Source organism: Dreissena polymorpha, chromosome 7, assembly GCF_020536995.1.
Source record: "Dreissena polymorpha isolate Duluth1 chromosome 7, UMN_Dpol_1.0, whole genome shotgun sequence".
NCBI classification, from domain to species: Eukaryota; Metazoa; Mollusca; class Bivalvia; order Myida; family Dreissenidae; genus Dreissena; species Dreissena polymorpha.
The window spans coordinates 104,381,951-104,406,642 of record NC_068361.1 but is presented as its reverse complement, the minus strand read 5'-3'; the positions used below and the strand labels follow the sequence as shown (position 1 = coordinate 104,406,642).

At 35.7% G+C, this 24,692-nt stretch overlaps 2 protein-coding genes across 2 annotated transcripts in view; both read right to left on the bottom strand.

Annotated features, from left to right (window-relative positions):
- Positions 1-24,692, bottom strand: part of LOC127840004 (sodium-coupled monocarboxylate transporter 1-like) — a 639,226-nt gene that overhangs the window by 587,224 nt on the left and 27,310 nt on the right. The gene's annotated exons all lie outside the window — the stretch shown is intronic.
- Positions 590-24,480, bottom strand: LOC127837256 (sodium-coupled monocarboxylate transporter 1-like). Its single transcript, XM_052364181.1, has 14 exons — positions 23,851-24,480; positions 18,655-18,723; positions 14,196-14,247; positions 13,630-13,697; positions 13,103-13,183; positions 11,840-11,913; positions 11,313-11,453; positions 10,611-10,832; positions 10,134-10,320; positions 9,396-9,482; positions 3,640-3,821; positions 2,353-2,453; positions 1,656-1,777; positions 590-1,213 (listed from the first exon to the last, which is right to left on the bottom strand). Exons 1-14 carry the CDS (start codon positions 24,205-24,207, stop codon positions 989-991), a joined length of 1,968 nt encoding a protein of 655 aa, XP_052220141.1. The 5' UTR covers positions 24,208-24,480; the 3' UTR covers positions 590-988.

Sequence of the window (24,692 nt, the reverse complement as noted above, 5' to 3'; positions counted from 1 at the left end):
GCGGTTAATTTCGGTTCAGTAGCAAATATCACACAAAGGGGCGCTACTTCTGCTATAACATTAACTTTCCATTATACGCCGTAAATTTCCGTAGTCGTCCGTAATATATCGGAACGACTGTCAATTGACATCATTGTATCATGCATGATTGTATGTTGCTTTGTGCTTGGGTGAAACTCACATCTTGCCATCGCGTTAATTTATTCAACGCATCAATGTTTGATTCCATTATGCACTGCGCATATTGCACAAGTCTCTCTGCACAAACCAACATACATATACCCAGCATGCAATTTACGAACAATAATGTTGCATCTGTACACATGAATGAAACCATTAAGCAGAATGTAAATAGACATTGGTCATCAGGCAAGATGTAAGTGTCATCAAGCATGAAAAGGTGTCTACATACAAATTGAAAGAACCATCAAGAATCACGACACAGTCATAAAGAAGGATGTCAAGTGTACCTAAATACCGTTCCATAAAAACATCTACGTAGAAACCGAACGTATTATATTCAAGTGTTTCTCTACAAATGTACAATGCAAATTAAAACTATTAAAAATGGACTATTAAGAAACTAGTATTGTAGAAAGACACAATTCATTTGGAAACATTTATTTATAACGAAAGTGCGCATCTCAATGCCCTGCATAAATATGTTATAACAAACAAAGGACCTTAATTAAAAATAAACAAATATATACAGCTAAATATAAAAATAACAGCTAACACACATAAATTATCATGATAATGCATGTCTAGAGTGATTATATTTTTTAGAGCTACAGTGATTGGGCATGGCAGTTCAGAGATAGGGTGTAATTGGTTGTGGTTCAATAAATTATTTATCTTAACAATCTTCGTTATCTTAACTAATGTTTCCAACTATGTTATCTGATTATTAAAAGTCAGCATATAAAAACACACTTACACTATCAAAAAAAAGTGTTTCTATAAGCCTGGTAATTCACTCTCCTCAGCTTTAGTAAGGAGGAGGTTTCATCGAAAGAAGCTCTTCGGAATTAAATGAACTATTTGTGTACACAAAATGGGGTGTCATCGATGGTTTGTAGCCGAGTGGCGTCACAGCAGATTTGCCATAGGGCACTGGAGTTTTCTCGTGTATAGAACCGTTGCCGTTCTTGTGTTCATCTAGATCCTCTTTTGTGATCACGATTTCTTTGTCTTGCTCTTCATGTACCAGAACCTGCAACGTTGATGATATCACCAATAATATATTCTGGCAAGTATTATATGTATGCAAGCGATACTGTTAAATAAAATGACCAAAGCACCACATTCAATGACGACGTCGTATATCATCAAATTCATGATTATATTGCCAAAGGCATACATGAACTGGGCGATGATGACAATGTAATTGTGATAATATGACACCAAAGAAGAAGAAGAAGAATAAGACACACATGATGATGCTTATGGTGATTTTCTGTGATAGATACTGAGCACCTTTTTTGTTTGGTTATTGAAGTAATGAGCTCACGATCGCAATGTTAATATAATAACCACTACACCAACAATGCTTAGTTCGTCGGTCTTTCATCTCTGTGCCGCATTTGTTAAACCGAAAAAAGTCGTATTTTACTCGTGTATAATTGCTGATTATCCTTATATTGTTATGCACTTACCTCTGGGTCTTTAAACTGGTAGCCACACCTGCACAAGGTCCTCCATTTCTCCGGTAGACAGCATACAAGTCGGTCGAAAAAGGGGATGAGATATTTTGGATCTACCTCCTCTTTCTGCCAACCTATAAGGACAAATTTTTCTTTTTGAAAACCAGAATTTTCAGTTTTAATTACACATGTGTGTCTTATGCCCAGAATTTCTTAAAGACTGGGATAAAATTTGGAGTAAATGGCAATAGGGAATTTTAAATATATTTAATTACTTTTTATTGCCGTCAACGCATGATATGATTTGTTTGTGTGATTTTTAGGAACACCACATTTTTCCCATTTAAACTTCATTTTAAATATATATAGAGTTATTAAAAAAGCAATTTATCAAAGAGACATCGGAAACATGTCAGTTTATACTTAGAGTAAATAAATACAATAATATCCAAGAGTAATAACACATAAGAAAAAAGTCGTTTTAAAATGTGTAGTTATAGGAATTTTAGGCCTCTCGAATCTTTAAGCTAGATGATTGCAATAGTTCAATCTCATCTATGTATTGATCAGCTAATAATGGGGCACTTAACTGTGACTTCAGCATGTTGCAAGTATTCAGGGGCTTAAACTCAATATTTTGGGCAGGGTCAATTAATAAAGGATTAAAATGTATACCTCAACTGCATAATATAATTAAATATATACTGACCCGTAACGAGGCTGACAAATAGTCCTACAACTATGACTGTTGCCATGCCAATGCTGGGGTACCATAGATACGACACTGTATACAATAACTGCACTCCAGACCTGTGAATATAATTAGTGTTACAAGTAAAACGTTATGACCGTTGTAATGCGAATGCCGGGATGCCTCATATACGACACGGTAAACAAAAAGTACTACACTGTATACTTTAGCTGCACTTAACACCCGTGAATAAAACGCACCTACGTAGTATATTTATGACTCTTGCCTTATCAATATGGGTCGCTATACATAGGATAAGGTATACAATAGCTGTATTTCAGATGTGTGAATTAAACGAGCTTACAAAAGCAAATCATGCACATAATTCTTAAGGTTGACTGAGTCATCTATGTTACGTTTAAAATGTAATCCTTGTCATTTACACTGACGTGCCACTATGAGGAACACAGCAATGTCAGCAAACACGACCAAGACAGGGCTACTACTATTAGAAAATATTAAATGGACCTTGTTTTCAGATTTTTGTATTAATGAAAAATGTCATTGAATATGTTAACTAACAAATCTATAGTTTTAAATATTCTTAACTAATTATAATAACAATAAAAAAATGTGTATAACAAATATTGCCGTCCCTGGCATTCGCATTCGGGTCATCTAGAAGCAAAAGCCAACTCATCATTTTATTTTCAAAATTGCCGACGAACACCTTTACAAACAATTTATTGATTTACCGATTTTTGAACGATAATTGTCCGTTTATGAACCTATAATCTGCATTCTTATTATTCAATAGCGTTATTTGCTTTTTTTTATGCGTAATTCATATTTGTGTTCGAATATTTGACAATTCTTTAGTAAATCGTCATATTACTTAATATTTAAGATTTTTTAATGTGTTTACTTGTTTTCAGAATGTTTTGATTGTAGAAAAAAATAGTTTTGATGGTATGAATAAATGTATGCGCAACACAATAACAAATCTTGAGGTACAGAAAACAACATTGTGTAAGAATATCGCATCACAAAAGTGCCAGTACTGCGGGTATGTTTACAACTGTGAATGTAAACGGCATATGAAATGATTGCTGCGTTAATGAGACACAGTTCCATAAATAAAAAAGTGCGATTGCACATTGATAAATTTCTATTTATTTTGTTAGTTTGATCTTATGTTCCAGAAAAAGACTATGTTTGTATATAATGTCTTACATCAGACCGTGTTAAACGAATTCTTAAAAATGTTTCACCAACTTTAAACGCAAAAGGGAAAGTCGAACTCACAGTTCAGTTAGAGTCTTTGTTGTTGTGGTCATCATCGCAGTAGTGGTAACCATGGTAACGTTAGCCGACGAGCAATTTGCCGTAGGGAAGTCCAGTTTGTAGCCACTGCTGGGCAGGCCATATGCGCCAACACTGATCCAAAGCGGGAACGCCAGACCCAGTATTCCGCCCACTACACAGCCCTAGGGTGTTCAATGTACAAATGATTTGTTAATTTTTATTACAAATACTGGTTAAATTCTGTATATAATATCATTTTGTTCGTCAAATGTAACGCATACTGATTGTGGCAAGAATTAAAGAAAACAAATATTTGATTTTATACATTATGATACAAAGTTAAATACAAAACTACATGTAAATGCAATATAAGATTGAACGACGATTCACATGAATACATTGACATTTGACATTCGAAATTGTTAACTTTATACGTCTAGTCATGTTTTAAATTATTCTGTATTGCGTTTTTGAATTGAGAATCCGTACGATAGATACTTTCTGTTTTTCTTAAACGCAAATTGATATGCAATATCAAATAATTGCATTTTGCATGTATTTGCTAATTGATTGTCAATTCTTCTTTTTCATTACTACTATATACGAGCCAAAACATGTAACAAAATATGGAGTACGAAAAACAACAACAAATATTTTAGTAGCTATTAAACATAGCATATGATCAGTTTGTAGTCGGGTGAAAATATGAAAAAAAAAACACTCAACCCCCCAAAAATTGCTACAAAAGGTATTTTAACTGATTCTGATAGGGTAGGATGCCTTTTATAATATATCAAAAGTTTACAAAAATTGGACCTTCGGATTTTTTTTTCAAGATGTCGCCCAAGATGGCCGCCAAAACCAATTAATGATGATAACTCTGTGAGTTTTCACTCAAATTGAATTATTTTGGTGTCTATACTTAGGTTTCGTGGGTCAATTAACACATTTATAGTAAAAATTTGTGTTAGCCTATAACGTGACAGAGCAATACAACAAAGTGTCAAAATGACCGTTAACACAATGACCGCAAGTGCATAACTATTAACTCAACTGTGTATTATTATTTTCGTAATTTTGTTATAAATATTTTTCATGTTTTGTTTTAAATATTAATCCCCAGTAAAACATTGTTTGAATATTCTGATACTGAAGCTCTAGCACAATATACAACAAATTATACATTGTAAATACAGACTTCCATTGTACAAACAAATCAGACCTGCGTTTGCTAAACACTGCCTCATAGTCATACTAATATTTTTTGTGTACAATATGCAAGGAGGAGATTGAGCTTTCCAAGAATAACTGGGTAGCTATTCAGTGGAAGGTAGTGAAGGGAATAAATGAAGCTAGTGTAAAGCGGAAGGATAATCTTGTTATTGAGGCTTGCACTAAAGTACATAAAAAATGTCAGCAGTACACAAATGACAAAAGCATAAAAAAAACTATGTGGCAAAGCAAAGTTGCAGTTCTGTGCAAAAGTGAACCACAAGGCAATCAAGTGGAGGTTTTGAAAGTCATAAAGACTGCATACTCTGCGGTGTAACGTTTAATTGGACAAAGTGCATTTTAGCTGGGTACGTACTGACCAATTTGTGCAGACTATTTTAGAGGTCTGTGATTCCCGTTCCAATAAATGGGGACTTACCGTAAAGGGCCGGATTGAATACTATATACGAGATTTACATGCAGCAGACGGACTTTATCATCATTCATGTAGTGGAAATGTTCGGTCTTTCAAATCTGTTCCGATAGAGTTTCAAAATACCCCAGAAATCAAACGCAGAAAATCTGGTCGTCCTAAAGATGAAGATAAGTATCAAGCATTTCAGAAGACGTGTTCTTACCTAGAATTACACAGTGAGGAACAAATAACCATTACTTCTTTGAGTGAAATAAAGAGAGGGTAGCTTTGCAATCCTGTTTGGAACCATATGACAATTACAGTTTGATAAAGCATCTTAAAACACGCTTCAACGACACTATTCATTTTTCCGGAGGAGAAGGTTTGGACGATATTGTTACGATGAGAGAACAAACATCGCAAATATTGAGATCGTATTACAAGCAAAAGTGTGAGGAATAAGATGAAAAATCCAAGAAACGTGCTATCATTGAAACTACTTCTAGATTAATCAAAAGCGATATTAAGTCTGAGGTTGTAACCTTTACGAATTGTTGTCCGAGTAGTGGGGATTTAAAGCTTGAGTCAGCTCTATCATTCCTTCCGACTAGTCTGCGGACACTACTGGAGACATAGTTCTAAGGAAGAGACACAAGACGCAAGGTTGCGGCAGTTGGTCATGCTATTATTCAAGCAGTTTGCCCACGAGATGTCATTGCACCACCGCAAGTGGGACTTGCTGTACAAATCCATCATCTATATCGGCCCAAGTTCAATGTCGATACTCTTCACGAAATGGGAATTTTTATGTTCATATAAAGATGTTATGAGATTTGAGAAAAATGCAGCGGATGTTATTAAACCTGCTGTCCTGGGTAGTGATATAGATTAATTGGAGAAGTCTGTTCTCTTTGCCGCAGATAATGTTGACCACAATATTGTCACCCTTGATGACAAAGGTACTTTTCATGGGATGGGTATCATTGCATCTATCATCCCTGGAGCACTCTGATTCCGCGAAAACAGACATCAGTGCTGAACACTAGAAATAAAACAAAAATTCCTATCTTGCGCCACAAAGTAGTTGTCTAAAAAACATTGTTCTGATGTTGGGGTGTTTTCATACACTCATGAACTTGCTAGGGGCCATAGGATCACTCATGGAAGGAACCGGTCTATAAAACATACTTGAGACTGTCTATGGGGAAAATGCAATTGTGCACATTATGACAGAGAAGGCTGTCCACAGGGCTTTGCGGTGCCATTTTCTTGTTGACAAGTGCCTTCACAGCCAGCTTATATCCGAAATTACCCAGTAAGATCCCGAGATTCAGATACTTCTGGATCAGACCGAGGAGTTGTACTCTTCCCTTCTTAGGGGCGGGACGACGCTAGCAGATGCTACATGTTCTGAGATTTTGATAAAACTCGAGACGGCTATAGAGAAGAAGAAACATGAACTTGCGCAAACATCAAAAACAAGCCAATTATGACTGAATTATCCGCTAATGGTCAGCATAGCAAGGATGTTGATCAAGGCGGATCGTACTGGTTGTTGGCTGATGCATTTGCAGGCAGTATCCGATTGTCTATCCATCTTTGCTGCAGCTGGGCACTTCAATTATCTGCGACCTGCTTATTACTATCTTCAGCAAATGAGAAGCATAGACAAAACGCATCCAGACGTTTATAAAAAATGTGTTGATGGTTTTCACGTTGCTCGTAGGAGCAATCAGTGCAGGGCTGGGCTAAGCAGTGATCTTGGCATTGATCAAACACTAATGAGGTCTCCTAAGAGCACAGGCGGTCTAACTCGCGGAAGTGGGATGACCGAGGAAATGCAAAACCTTTGGACCCTATCTGCACCTGTAACATCTGAGTACAATAGTGCAATGCAGGATTTCACAGACCTGGCCTATACAACAAGTCCACAACACAAAAAGTCGACTGAGGTGCGCATCAAAAGAGATGCTTCTAATCTAGAGAAAATGCATACCAAGATTACAACCTGCTCACCCTACACAGCTGATCCTACTCTCAGAAACATTGTCAATGGTATAGTGGCTGGGTCAGATGTGAATGTGCATGCATTTCAGGACGTTGGGAGCAAGATCATTAGAGATATCAAAGGAAAGTCGGCCTTTGCTTAAAATTTAAGAGAAAAGATAGAGCCAAAACTATTGGGAATAGCTCCGCTGTTAAGATTGCTGAAGACCGTTCTATTGATCCTGCCCTTCTGTTCCAGCGTTTCCTTGTAGTGTCAAAATCTGGAGATCTTTCCCTTGAATATAAAGAAGTGAAACTCCAGCTTGAAGACGTATTGTCGTATGAACTTAGCCCCCATCCTCCCGCCCTCTTTGAAGCCAAGAACATACTTCGCAAAGCAGACAAGCCTCAGATCATTCAGACAATTAGAGATCATGCTAAAACGCATCAAGTAAGGGTGTGATGAACTGTATTCCTGAAACAGAATGTTACGTGTTTGATGGTGGCTCCTTAATTCATCGTTTACCATGGAAAAAAGGCGACACATATAACACAATAGCCGAGTCTTATGCAGATTTTACTGTAAGGCATTACGGAAAAGCGACAGTTTTTTTTATCTCGTGACAAAAACAAGGCAGGCATGATTGCTCTGATCAGCACAGCTCTGACTATTAGGGGGTGAAATGTCGTTGTTTCACCAGGAGATGCAGACGTTGATATTGTTAAAGCAACAGTGGAAATATCGCTTCATAGCACCACAACGTTAATCGGCGAGGATACAGATTTGTTAATCTTTCTTCTACATTACTCCAAAAGGAACCATAAGACCAGCTACTTCCGTTCTGATTTTAAAAAACAGTCAAAGGAAGACAAAGTGTATAATATTAATCTTTTAAAATAACATTAAGGAGACAAAGTGTGCAATCAGTTGCTCTTTGCTCATGCTTACACAGGCTGTGATTCAACTTCAAGGATTTTTTGCATTGGTAAAAAGTTAGCCTTTCGTAAATTAATAAAACCTGTTGCGATCATGAAGTTATGCGCTAGTTCATTCCTCCTTCCAAACAAGTTTCAAGAGGAAATATCAAATCTTGGAAAAGGCTTAATGGTGGAACTGTTTGATGGAAAGTCCAATGATTCCTTAGAATCACTGCGCCATAACATTTTCACAAAGAAAGTGGCTAGTACCGACTTCCCCCAACATCGCATGCAACAGTATGCAGTAGCCAACGCGTATATTGTCAAATCATGGTGTGGATGGGGATGGCAAATAATATGAAACCTAATGAATGGGGATGGAAACAGGAAAACGACCAATTAATTCCAATCATGACCCAAAGCAATCCTGCACATGACGAACTATTGAAAATCATACATTGTAACTGTTCTGTAAGATGAAAATCCTCTCGATGCAGCTGCCGACGCTATAGAGTCCTCTGTACTGCTGTATGTGGCCCTTGCCAAACTGAAAACTGTGACAATCCAAACAATTCACAAGAGGTCTGTACTGATGAAGATGCGGACGACACGGACAATTTAACGCTCTGAGACAAATTTATGGTGTATCAGTGGACAGCGGAATGTCATAAATTGTATTTCATAATTACTCAACAGCCTAATTATATCATCAATTCAATCCAAGAGTTCTTTGTTTACAAAACTATATGGTGTTTGACATAAAAAAATCATCACCTTTGAGTCAATCGTTATGTTCTTGCGGTCCTTCCTATGGTGGCGGTGCCTATTTTTTGATGTCATGATAGATTTCTGTGTCAAATAATAAATTTATACTATTTTTGGTGATCTTAAAGTGTTCTTTGACCCCAGAAACCTAGGTAAAGACACCAAAATAATCAATTTTGAGTGGATAGTTACATAGTTATGATCATAAATAGGTTTTGGCGGCCATCTTGGCGGCCATCTTGAAAAAACAATTTTCCGGAAGTCGGATTTTGGTAAACTTTTGATATGTTATTATGTACCTTTTACCCTACCAGGATCAGTCAAAATACCTTTTGTAGCAATTTTTTGGGGGTCAAAGTGTATATTACCCTGACTAATATAATCCACATAATTGATTTTGTCATTATACAAATTTATTGTCCATTGTACAATGTTAGAATACATGTATACAAGTACATACTTGCCAATTTGCCCACGGAAAAAAACCACCGAGTAGAAATATACCAAGAAGTGGACCCGATGCTGCTCCAGTAAAACTTAGGGATGCCTAGAAACAGCAATTGTTATTTTATTAATGAAAGTCGCCTATACTATAGTGCATAAAGGTATGATTAGTACACGCAATAAATTGCATTTTGATTGTGGGTGTCAAATAATAAACCTTTAACAAATGCATTCCAAACGCTTCATAATGCATCCCAAACGCGAAACAATTTGTCATTATAAAAATCAGTTCGCAATAATAGCCTATATCGCAATTCCGCAATACGAATAAGAATAAACGCAATACATATTCTAAAAAATAATTGGCTAGTTGAAGAAGTCACTAGTAGCAAAGGGTTGCCTAGGTCTGAGAAGAACAAGCAACATCTACGCAAATTGGCATTGTGAAAAACGACTTTAAACAGTAACCAGTACAACAAAGTATCTTCAAATCTCTGAGCAATACAATCGAAAACACTAAACACTGGATGAAATACGTGGTATGTTATGTTTTGTCTTATTGTTAAAATGGAGTTTCGAGGCATATTTTTTAGCCCTTAATCCGGCATTGTCCTGTAAATAGTACCCGTGAGACTTAGCCAACAAAGGTCAGAGCCATACACGCAATACCAATAACGATGTATGTTATGAAAGGCGATTTAAGACAACTAAGTACTGCGATAGTGATGACCCACATGCTTCATATTAAAGTCACCTGAAGCACAGTCCCGCCAAAGTTCTGAGCAATAAATGCAAAGCCGACGCCTGCGGCACCGTACACCAGCACGAGTCCTTTGCTTATCCACGTCTTCACGCGCTCCGACACCTTGTGGCCAATAGCGGGCTTCAAAATATCCTCCCACGTGACGGCAGCGAGCGCGTTAAGGCACGAGGACATAGTGCTGATACAAAAATGTAAAATAAACGTTCACATGAAAAGCGATATTATATATCTAATGTTAAGCGAATAAGATGCGTTTAAGCATGACATACTTTAATAATTTTATTTATCACAAAGCATTAAATTATACAAAATTAATATACACATACACATCCATGAGTTAGCTTAGCTCGTTAGCTTAGCTTTAATTGGTCTAGATATATGTTTTTAAAAGATTCGTTACGATGCTAAATAAATCGCTAAACAGAAAGATTTTTGTCAAGAAAAGAATTAAAAGTTACGCTGGAGTACCTTAAAGCACCGCTAAACAAACACGACACAAAGAGACCTGGAAGTCCCGGGTAACCCAACACCTCCATGACGAAGTAAGGTATGAGCTGATTTGCGTTGGCCACTTTCTTGCTGGTCAAGGGATCGCAGCCCTGTTGTGCGTAGTAGGCGAACATGACAATGCCCGCAAGACACGTGGAAAGAACGAGGAGAATGACGCCACCAATGTTGAGGAGGACCGCGCTGTCAAAGATGCGACAACTGGTATGAGATACTGAACAAGTATTATATGGTTTTTGGAGATTCAATCGAAATTTAATTATTATTTCTTTTTACAATGGAAAACAAATTGGCATATTTTTTGGCCCCCTTTTTTCTTTTCATTCACCAGCTCGGATTTGTGGAGGGGGGATACAATGTTTCTTAAACATCGCCTGCTTCGAGCACATTGAGCACATGCAATGGCATATTATCAACAACGGCGGAAACGCATTTTTCTGGCACATATATTTCTCCAAACGCTTTATTTTTGGCAACATGTGTTTTAATGTTACGCCTTTTGTTTTGTCCACTTAGTTATTGATTTCCTCAAAGTGGGACAAGCACAGCAACTTACCTGTTTAAATTATATGGTTAGAAAAACACCTGGTATAATAAATTGGAAAACAATCTGAACTAGTTTTCATTTGACTCGCAACATTGGCCTATTTTCTGCTGACTCACTACTTTGCCTTCCTCAGGGTTGGAACAGCACAGTACCGCTGAACGCTGGCCTGGTTACACCCGTACGTGGCCATCCATCCAATACTCCCGCCCACTACTAACGACCAGATGGAGTGGCGAGTGGTCGGGTTGAAGTTCGCACTGAAATAGGAAACATGCACTAAAAAATCAAGGCAATATTATAACGTAAGGATGTTTTTAATTCAACACACGATTTGGTTTAGCGCTTAAGAATGGTCAGTCTTGCAAAATCATTCTAATAGTGTTTTGTTTAACGATTAGGTTTGTTCTGAGCATTGTCCTGCAGAAGAAGTGATTTAATTGTGAGTGAGTGGGTGAGTGAGTGAGTAAGTTCGTGAGTAAGTGAGTGAGTACTTCATTATATGTTACATTATTTTTAAAATAGCAGCTGCATTCGAATCGATTACTACAAAGTTAATCTATGTCAAGAAAACAAAGTAAAAAACTTATAATGGTTACCCATTAATACTAATACAGTCTGATTTTCTAAACGTAATGATGCTTACTCCCAGAACTCGATCCTATGCCAGTCCTCGTTGATCCTCCAAACGGTGTTCATACCTCCCACCTTCATCGCACCCTGTTTGGCATGACAGTATGCATGAGTAGAGTGCAACGGTGTGGGATTGAATTAATGTTTTTAGAAATCTACATTGTCTCGATCATATACAGATAAGAAAATATTACGTTAAAGAATTAGATGAAATCTCAGTAACGGACTTTGTTGAGTTTATTAAAAGCCCATATACACTCAATATCAACGATTACTTTGTACAATATTTCGAAAAAAAGTGAACACAAACACAATCAATGTTCCTTATAGCAATAGCCAAAATTTCAAAGCTAGATGTGATCTGGTAACATAGATTTAACAAGATACAAAATCAACCTTTTGTGGAACAAAAATATTCAACACATGTTAATGTACCATATTAGTATTCGTGTGTCAAATGAATAGATATCGTTGCGAGATATTAAAATGTAGTATATTGTGCCAAAAAATAAAAATAAAACAAACATTTTGTATCTTGTTTAATCTATGTCACCATACCACATCCAGAGTTGAAATTTTGGCTTTTGTTATAAGGAACATTGATTGTTTATGAATTATCTTTAATTTACGACATTGTGCGAAATATTCATTAATTTTGAATAGTTGTGCGATTGTAATAGCACTCTGTATACGCATGTAAATACAGCATGATTTATATAAACCTTCGTTGATAAGAAGCCCATAAATAAGGATACAAACCTGTATATAATGGAAAAGAACGTTTATCTGTATGATACCGAAAGATATGTCACTATGCATTCGAACCTGTATGAACTTGGATTTTAACCTGAATCACTATGTATACAAACCTGTATTTTCATAAGTACAAACTTTTACCACTATCACAATGGATACGAACGTGTAACAGTATGGATAAGAACTTGTATCACTATGCATAAGAATCTATATCGCTTATATTAGTATATACACAGTTTTGTCAGTTTTTGTACGAACATGTATGATTAGAGATACAAACCTCTATCACTATGGATACGAACTTGTATCCCTATGGGTACGAACCTTATGGATGCTAAAAGAGATCATTGTGTATACTAATCTGTATCACTGGTGATACGATCTTTATCACTCAATATACGTATCTCTATCACTATGAATAGGATTTTGTATCGCTATGGATACAAACACGTATCAAAATTTATACGAATGTGTATAGCTATGGATACGGACCTTTACATTTATCAATACGGATACAAACCTGAATCACTATTGCGAGAATTCCGGCTATCATCACCACAGCCTGGAACACGTCTGTCCACACCACCGCCTTCATGCCGCCCTGTCATGCAGAGCATACACAAAACATGCATTTTATTATTTTTATTATTATTATTATTATTATTATTATTATTATTATTATTATTATTATTATTATTATTATTATTATTATTATTATTAGTGTATGCACAGTTTTTATGTTGCATTCATTATTTTTCACAATATATATATATATATATATATATATATATATATATATATATATATATATATATATGAATGGTACAAAGTGTATCAAAGGTACCTACATGATCCGCTAAGAGTTTACATAGGTCAATATATTGACACAAATATTTCCCTGATTATGATCATATTATACAAACGCATAATGGCCACTATTATAGCAAAAGCAATATGGTAATTTGTGGACTATTATTTACATTAACGCATACGTCCCCTAACTCAACAACCAAGAACTGCCATTGTAAATCTATAAAATGTACGTACGAGAAATGTATAGAAGGTTGATACACAACCCACTGTGATAATTGTGGCCCAGGTTGGGAAACCAGTTACTGAAACAGAATCATTTGACTAATGCTTAGTTGGAAGGGACGAAGAGAATATATCATCTTCTCTCAGTGGCAAGAAAGTGCCGGTCTCGATCCCAAATATTTGACAAACAAACACCTCGCCCAAATGTCACCAAGTGGAAATTCTACTCAGACAAAGGCTTCGAAAAGGTTGGAGTACGTTGCATGCTTCAAATGCAATACATGACACAAATAGCCGAAGAACAATTAGGTTTGGATCATCTATCAACAAAACGTGTGTTGACTATTATTAGTTTCATTAAGTAATATCATATTTCATAGTATTGCACGTCGATAAACTTCAAGTTCTTCTACAAACAACCTTTAAACACAAAATAGAAAATATTTCCTTTCTCTACTTGTGCTTTGCAAAAGTATGCGAGATTAAATGGACAGAATATTAAACAAGAAGCAGTGTTCTGGCACGTTTGAATCTTTTCTCAACAACGAACATTTTTTACAAATTTGTTTGGTATTTACCTGCTTCTAAAGCAGTGGAAGGTGCGTAGGAAGCGATACCCATATACAGGATCTGAAACATGTCGCAGAACATACTTCAAAACATGATGATAAGATATTGAAAAATGTCGCAGAACTTAGTTCAAAACATGATGAAAACAGCTTGTAAAAAAGCAGAACATATTCAAATCCATGATTTGAAACAGAATTTACTATGTCGCAAATCATAGTCCAAAATATGATATAAACAACGTGCACATCATAATTTTACTCAATACAAACATTGGCTTCAAACTTAAACATAATAGTTTAAACACTGCGAAAACAACAACATTGTATGCATCATTGTCGAGGAACGTGAATGTAACATTACGAAAAAAACTTGTAACATGTCGTACAGCATATATCCAGACAGGAATTTATAGACATAGTGTATTTTATAATGAAATAACGTTGGTATGTCCTTATGTTTTATAATAATAGTTTTAAGCCAAATAACAAATTCTTGACAATCAATTAACAAGTTGATGATGTTTATTAATGTTATGGTTTAATATTAAATCTGTTTATATGAAACGATCGTGATAAGAGTAAATTTTCTGAATTATTTTTAATAGAACCACACGCGAATGTTTCCTCCGATGTTAAATGAAACGCTCGCTCTCTAAATACACGAAAACACTAACGTTGTTCATCAGCTGACTATACTTAATATTAAAACGTTAAACAATAAAATATACAAAAACATTCTCTCTACAGTTGTTTATCGGTTAATAAACATCTCTTTGTAGTTCTGATGCGTGATGATTACCACTCGGGCTCGCAATCTTTGTTAATGTGTCGCTACACAACCACACATAGAACATTTAGAATACATGAATTGAATCAAAAGCGCGTTATCGAAGTAAATGTTACGCGTCGCATTTTACAAAATGCGCATGCGCCACTAAAGCGTGTAGTTTTTTCAGAGGCTTGTGACGAGCTATTTCGCTATTATAAACTTTATCGTACGGCGACGTCTCCGCTTACGTTACGGTAATTGCGAGCGTTGTTAACGCACTAAAATGTATTAAATGGACTTCTTCACATATTATTGAGTTCTTTTCAAATTTATCATAAACTTATTTAAGAACAAAAAATCCTCTGTATCGAACCGCGGACGTCCGGAATCAAAAACTGTTATGGTACCCTCTCGACTACTGTAACATTTGAATCGGGTTAATCGTATTATATCTGACCTACACAATCCACGTTTTGACACAAATATCAATAAAAACAACATAAAGACACCAAAATATTCCATCGTGTTGCGTTTGTAACGCTTTATTATATTCAATTTAAAATGACTATTACTAAAACAATAACACGAATTATTATTGTTTGTCTCTATCTGTAATGGTAATTTGCTCCATACTTTCTAGTGTTCTTTTCTTTTAGAATCTTTCTCAAAATGTTGAAAATTGCCAATTTGTTGACCTGTAACAAGTCATCTTAAGCAATTTAAAGTTGAAGTTTAATCACGCCCCTTTATGGCAGGAATCTATATATAATGCCATACCAAATCGTTTACAAGCAATGCATAATCAGGTCATAAAACATCATTTGGTACATGCGCAATAATGATTATTTTGTTTTTAATAAGTTTTGTGATTGTAAGATAAATGGAGGTACAAGAGTTGTTTTAATTCCCTTTTCTGATAAATGTAAAGACCATCAACATCGATGACCGTCTTCGTACAAATATTTTCACATTTTATAACTACTTCCTCTTCATATAAGTCTTAACTCCACACCACGTAGAGCTGTTGTTTGACGGAATTCCCCCCCCCCCCCCGCCCGGTTATTATTTATTTCATTTTCGATTTTATCAGCGTTATGCACAAAGCGTCAGGGTGTATATACAGAGGGGGTAATCACGTGATTATCAAGATGGCGACGTCCATGCCGAGGCCGGTATTTTCCGCCGTTTTATACCCTTTCCTAACTTTTTTTTATTCCGCCGACTTTCCAGCCATATTAGCAAGAAAGTTTCTGGCGTTTATTTCATAGTAATATTCACTCCAAAACCCGACTTTACTCGGTGCGAAATTTCTTAGCGGGATGAACTTATTATTGCTCCCATATAACCTAATTAGGGCTCCACTATGAAAATACAAAGCGAATTTAAAATACGAAATAAACGCTAATCACCTTTTCACTGATATGGCTGAAAAGTGAGCGTCGTTTAAAAATTAAACAATAGTAATAAAGGGTATAAAACGGCGAAAAATAACTGTCTCGGCATGGACGTCGCCATCTTGACTATCACGTGATTATCCCCTCTGATATATGTTTAGGTGCAGACAATCCTACAAACATCTGGTTAATTTATTGCGGCCTAAGAGTATCGTAAATAAATAGAGCGAGTCTATCGTGCGGTACGAAGTGCGCTTCACAATAATTTAAACCCCAGAATGAATATACAACTCTATTGTTTCGTTCGGTCATAAATTCATTTTATTTCTTTTCAACATCCCATAAAAGGTCGCCGTGGTGTAATGGATATTGCGGTATGACAAAAAACATAGATACCAATCAATATGACCATAGCAAACGGAGAACGGTATTAATAAGAATAACGATAAATATTACACAACGAACAGCACATGCTTTATAATTGTTGTAAAAACGCGTCGTTTGATTGGTTGAATTTCCATGCAGAATTGGAGACTAATAAGATGGCTCATTAATTAATCATGACTACGACCTCATGCTAGCCTATTCAAGAAACATGGCGTTTTTGAGTAAATGTGAGTTCTGACGATATAGCGTACAATTGTCGAAAGATAAAGCAGCACATGTACATCTGGAAAGGTGTCAAATAAGCCATAAATAACAATGAAAGCTTATCAATGCCGTGTGTTTTTGTAATGCCTGTCGTCGTTTGTGTAAATTTAAAGTTTCTAGCTTAAGAACATACCACCTAACCATATCGATTGCGAAAGAAATAACTCTTTTTTTCACGATTCTTATATGAGTAGAACGAGTTCCAAGTGTGGTTAGAGTGTAAAGATATACAGTCGATTGGTGTATAACGGATACAGTCGATTGGTGTATAACGGATACAGTCGATTGGTGTATAACGGATAGCTAAGGACTTTGAGTCTCATTTCAACGTATACAACATGCATTCAGTAATTAAACCATTACACCTCGAAAGACAAATGTCTTTCTTAATGAAACATGCCAGCGATTTTAAATTTCCGACAAATATTATTTTTTAACAGCGCGAATGTCATTGTACACTGATTCAGCCATTACCGGATCGCCTAGGTCTTTATCGGATTACATGTGTATCGTGTAATGTATTAAAATATGACCCAGCATTTGTAAAAAAAATCATTTCTGCGTTTAATAAGACCAAGTTCATGGAAATCGCTGCACAATTGATGAAGTAATGGCTGTTCACAGCTACGCACCCTATATTTGGGTCATTTTGAGTTGAATACCTTGTTATAATTGATAGTGCCTATTATTGTTTTCAGAGGAATCGATTTTTCGTTATAATTTGATTATTTTTCATTCAAAACGATGCTTTTATCTTATTAAAATCATAGTCACACGCTAACCACCTGTGTTTTGGACAACTTCAATTGAGTGTATATGTAGTTTGAGACAATCCCCACATTCCTGAATATGGGTCACCATGCACATTTCCGTTATTCACTAAATCACGAGTTGCAGCTTTCATGCTTATTTTATATGGTACGCATACATTTGGTTTCTGAGCATTCTTACTTTTGTAAAGGACACATTATACTTAAATATTACATAAATGAAAATTATGTTTACCAAACAAACTATGCAAAAATTAAAGAAACCATACGTCTGCACTTTTCCTTTCGTCACAAATACGGTGCGTACATAACGTGACCTTGTTTTGCTTTCGAAAAACAAAACAGTTGTAAACATTGACACACGTCAACAAAAACATGAATCGACTGAACAATGATAGGCTTTTTGTATTCAATTCATAGAAAACTATAAATCTTAACATGAATAAAAGTATTTTGCAATAAACTTTTAACCTATCCGTAACTCACTAAAATCCGCTATATACCAATCGACTGAACATGAACCGATACATCCGGTATACGCTCTCGCAATAATAGGTTGCTATAAGACAGGTGTTTTGTGACAAAGTAAGTTTTTCAGTGCATCGTCCTCAAATGTCATGTGAAATCGGTCGATGGGGACTTAACTGTCGGTCAAGTGACAGATTATCTTCTTTATAGTTTGAAGCATCTTTCCTGTAATGAAATTCGAATGCAAAATATCATTACAACGTGAGGGTATTCATGGGTTAGCCTGCACGGGCTGCATAGGCTGATACAGAACGACGCGTTACGTAGATGTATTGCGTCTTGTTTTTCCAACGATATCACCTTCTATGTTTACAGATGTCGTACATGTGTTTAATACTATAAGTGGTTTGACCTACTTGCTGGATAATCATGATCACTGTTCCGGTCAATTTGGCTGCCCGTGAATTGAACCGCATCTGTAGGTACTGAAAATAAATATGAAAACATAAACACCTTTGTCAAAAGTTACGAAATAAAAACGCTAACATTTCATTTTAAAATTACGAAATAAAGATAAACAGATGAAATATTATAATCTTGTATGATTTTCCCAAATGTCGGGAAAAAAATGAATAATTGCCTTTCGCATTTGAAAAAAGCAACAACAGAAAAATACGGATAAATATTATTAGTTTAGAACTGAAAAATGACCGATTATCTTATAGAGTCAGAAATGTACTTTGTTTGATATCAGTACACAAAAGGGACGATTCATCGCATTTAATAGAAGCATCAATTCAAGGTACAATTCAAACCATGTCACGATACGAAACTCGGGGTTGCTTGTTGAAAACTGCTTGCGCTGCAAAGGTGAACATTTGGTGGCGTATAAAAAGCAAAAACACAACGTACGTAATAGAAACGAAAAATATGGGCTGTATATCGCATAGGTGAAAACACTGCATCCCCGAATTTTTTTACTAAAAAACTGTGAAATACATGCAAGATTTCTCTGAAACTGAAAAATTGGAACGTGTTTCTCCAACGATTAAAACACGAACGTTTTTTTATGTAGCGTAAACGTTGTCACTTACTGACACGGGAGTACAGCCGATAACGTTTGTAATCAGTTTGCTAACGAGAATACGTCCCCCATGCGTATTACTCACGATGTGAGTAAAGCTATTCGTCTGCATGCATGATGTACGACCTGATAACTTTTGTGTCCGGTTAAATAAAAAAAAGTTTATAAAAGTAGCTACTGACCGGATATTAAGATTTCATACTTCTTATTCGGAAAACACGTGCATGTCAAATCAATCAACATTTGCATTATACCTATTCTTGCTTCTGTACGAATATTGTGTTTTTACCTTTCATCTGAATTGAATGGATGTGGTAGGGAAATACACTTTAATGGACGGTTCATGCAAAACATATGGAACAAAAGCAAGATTAAAGCTTTTTCTAGTGTCGCATTAATAAATTACAAATAAAAAAAAATACATCATATCAACAGGCATGGTAGAAATAAAAAAAATAACGAAAGCTTTAATTATCATTAACTCAATTGATGATAAGTACGTATAGTTATTTAGACAGAATGAAATATGTCTATATGAGTCGCGTTCTGAGAAAACTGAGCATAATGCATGTGCTTAAAGTGTCATCCCAGATTAGCCTGTGCAGTCCGCACAGGCTAATAAGGACGACACTTTTCGCCTAAACTTGATTTTCGGTAAGGAGGGACTTCATTGAAAACTAAAAATACCATAAAAGCGGAGTGTCGTCCCTGATTAGCCTGTGCGGACAGCACAGGCTAATCTGGGACGACACTTTACGCACATGCACTTAGCCCAGTTTTCTCAGAACGCGACTCATATGTAATACATTATAACAAAGAAAATATCATTCGTTTCTGACCAGCGTTTCCTTCAATTTGAATTTTCAGTGGCAGGTGGTTCGCAGTCCAGCAACGTTTTTGAGCTGTTAAGGTAGTAAATCTCAATAGTATTTGTAATCACAAACATGTTTAAATACAGATACATAGCTGAAACAGACCTGTTATCAACGGAGGTATATCATTCCTGTTTATACGTATCGTTATAGCTGCGATTATTAAACACAAAAGAAGAACAGCCAATACCTTACAGCTTCCCAAACTTAAACCGAGTGATGGTAAATTGATTTTATTTTACTGTTTTCAGTTTGTTTTATTTAAAACAAGTCCTTAATGATTCTTGCACATCGATCAACAAAGAGCGAATATCTACTTAATTAACCATGAATTTAGGTGTTACATGCCTTTAGACTAACGTTTATAAGTCGTTTGCAGGTATTCAAGTGCACACTTTCTAATCCTTTGACTTTGTATTTCCAAGAATAGCACATGCATACTTCAAAATAGATCGCACACATGCATCGACTAGTTTTTCTAAAGGTCAAACAGCTTACATTTATTCAAAGCAATATTAATTGCCTTAAGTTCTTTATTACTATGATGTTTTGGGTTCAGATTGGAATTCAATGTTAAGTTAAAAATGCTTCCAAAATATTTAAAGTCGTTGATAACTTCAATTTGCTAACTATCATATATGCAATTCTCAGATGCATTAGTCTGCGTCGTTTTCGATATACAATAATGTTATACTTATTCGTATTTACTTTGAATCACAAACAATTACAATACATAGATAAATACTCTAAATGATTTTGAACTTCGTCTGAAAATTTTCCCATATTGTCGGGAAATATTAACAATGTAAGGACAGTGTCATAAATACTTAAACTGGAAGTACTTTTGTTATACACGAACAGTACTAAATCCTCAACATTTAAAGAAAATATGAAAGGGTACATACAATCGCCTTTACGTAAACCCACGGCCTATTTAAAATATTCAAAATTACAAGTAAATTAATAATAAAGGCAATACTTATATGTTGGTAAATATTTTAGTTATTGTTAATAACTTGACTTCTATACCACATTTGAACATTTTTGTTTAAACAAAACTTCTGCATTAAAATAAGCATACGTGGTAAAGTGGATAGGATAACAGATTTAATATATTAACACGATATTGCGGATTACGCAAGATTGCAAGACCAATACCTGCGAAGGTGATCGAAACATAACTACATGTATGCAATTCCAGTTCGACGTTCTTTGGAAGACAGCCTGTGGTTTAAGCTTATTTTCTATACTTTCCGTCAATTTCTCAGGATAATGACCAGATTTCAAAACAGCATTAATAAAATCACACGTGTGCAATGCTGCAACAGCAATAGATTCGATTGAATATTCGTTCAAAGTGCAAATGCTTCCATACGATTTATCACGCTTCAACGATTTAGGAGCGTATTTAAACGCTGCAATGGTAAACGACTGAGGTCGCAGTGGTGTAGTTGATATGGTGTCCGCCTAGCGATCGGGAGGTCACGGGTTAGATACCCATTATGGGAGCGTTCTTTAGATTCCCCCCATAGACATCAAGTAATGGTTCTAGTCCCAGGCAACGGACTCGAGAGCGTTTCAAATAAGCCTTGGGCTTTCTTTGCAATCGAGCTTAACTAAATAGGTTTAAACTGACCTAATTCAGGGAAATGTGAATTTGGTATATCAAGATTGTGTCTTGAGCGAAACGTTTCAGCCTCATCCTTTCAACCATCGAACAAACACTTTCCAATATAACATCAACAATTGATGCATTGTTATAGTGATACATTATCGCATGTCTTGTAGTGTTTAACTTTAAAAAAAATCCCCAAAATCTTTAGGTCAATGTTTCTTTTTAATGTTTTGTGTTGTTGTTTTTTATACTTCAGTTCAATGTTTTTAAGCTTGTTATACTTTAAAAAATATTCAACCATCGAAATGTATTAGTTTTTTAATAGCAAATATTAACCAAAGATACATAATTGCAGTGTTCTTATTAACATTAAACATCAAACCCACTCTATATGAGTACGAATACAACATTCTTAAAAAAAGTATGAGTTATTAGATATTAAATGTTCCTTCCCAAAAAAAGATTCTGCCCTTTTGCGAATTGCGACATCATATGTATTAAATGCAGTGATCAGTGATTCGCTGCTTGCACAATCGATATTAGCCGCTTGGTGCGAAAATACGTCTTATTCCATATGCGACTAGTATTTACGCAGTCTGGTCAGGAGCTTTCCTTTCCGCTAATGATATCACACAGCCTGGGCTGGCCTTAATGCCCATTTTCACATGACGCCGCTTATACAGTCTTTAATAAGTGTGAAATTTTGTTCGTGACAGAGCACACTACCGATTGTCGATAAACCATTCGATTACAGAATGTAAATTGGCTCGTATCACTCTACCAATTACAACACGATAATTTGATGATGTACATAAAGCAAGTAGTTTAATATCGTGTTTATTATGAGATCTAGCTACTGAGGCCATAACTGAGTATACATCTTGATCATAATCAATATCGTCTGTAAATCAGTTAACAATATCATAAATAATACAATCTGATTCACTCAATTTTATTCCGTCAAAATAGCCTCAAAGTAAACCTCACCTTTCCTACCTTATAAAGAAAATGCCATTTGCAAGCGAAGCGAACAATTACCACTTTTAACATTGTATGCAAGTGAATATTCGAACCAAACATGAAAGTCTCAAAGATAAATATCTTCATTTGGGCCAAACATCGACAATCCTGTTTCAACCAAATAATTGAGTCAGGATGATTTTTGTTCATCCAAATTATTCTGTAAAAGTTCCTTTATAGTACAAAACTTCACCACCGCTTGACAATCATTTCTGTTCTGATTTTTTTGTCAACATTATGATAAATATATTCATCATACCGCTAAATTGATATATGCCTGATATAACGATGCCTGTTTTTTTTTCTAAATCACTTCCACCGGAAGATGTTATATCAGTCGATCAAAGGTGGTAGGTCATATTACTCAGTATCAACTATTAAGTCATAATTTACTTAAAATAGAATCAGATTTAAAGCAAAAAAAATTGATACAAAGATGTAATATATGTATTCAGAAAAAGCTACACAAACAACATTAAACACATTTTACAAATATTAAGCGCAAGTGCTCATGACCTCATTATTAACATGTCGAACGTTAACAATCATATTCATTGCCGCTAAAAATGCAGTGTCGTAGCGATTATTTTTAAATTAAAACTCGGCAAGCCTCGCCGTTATTTTATTCTAAGCCTCGCCTGATCTATTACAAAACGATCAGATAGTAACCTGTTATTTTCTATTTAACAGTTTCCCGCATTCAAGTAAGATGTATAGGGCAAATAATAAAAATAAAATAAAGGAAAATATTCACGAAGGTTCATGCAGTTACCTATTACAGTGCTTATGCGGGTGACACACACACCTAATTATTATTGTCTAAGATGTATATAATGTAGTATAGGATTAATATATATATATATATATTCCTGTATTATATAGACCATCGACGACTAGACGCAAGTCAAAGACTTGCAGACGGCTACCAAACATTCTCTCCACATATTATAAATGAAGTTTCGTTGTTTTTTTATCTAACTGCTTCAGCACAAAATGTAACAACAACAAAAATGAGACTTACTTCAAAGCTGCTGGTGAGACGCAGAGGGTAGAGAAGAGGCACGAAGATGAGCGCCGACAGGATGATGGCGAGGATCATACCGATCAGATACATAAAGTACAAAGTTCCGGCGGTATACATTTCCGCCGGCGTCCCGAGTATCAGGATCGCCGACATGAAAGACACGAGGATGCTAATAGCGACCGGAACCAGCTGCATGTTGCGCCCGCCCATTAGATAGTCGGCGTTGTTGGAGTTCTTGTTCAGGAATTCCTTGACCGCATAGAAGATTCCGATGACCGCTGAGATTCCAAGCATCAAAGCGAAGAGCACCCAGTCCCAGGCTTGAAACTTCCGCACTTCCTCTTCGGTCGCCATGGCAATTACCACTTAACTTCCTGTTTTCAGCGAAGCAGACAAATATTGTTATTAAAGATGTAATTGTAGAAGGTAAATCGCGGGATTCACAAATTAACAGTCTTTTGCAAACTACATACGTACAGTCCGAATCGTATGAACAAGTTAAATTAATGAATTAACCTGACAATTCGCATGCATTTACAGGTGAGGAAAGCTTAGCATAGTTGTATAATAAAACGTAAGATTACAGACGGGTTCAGCTGTAAACCCTTTTAGGCACAACTATCAGTGTATACCGCTTATATACGATGTCACATTTCTGTATTGTTTAAATAGGAATCATGTAAATACTCAAGCGGTTGTTAAAGTGGGGAAGTAATCTCGGTAGTGGTTTGTATACTGGTGATTGTATAAACTTGTCGTTTGGTGACAATCGGGGCAGATTTACAGCGACTGTATATTTTGGCGTCGTTCAAACACTACATGTGTCGAAAACGGTCAAC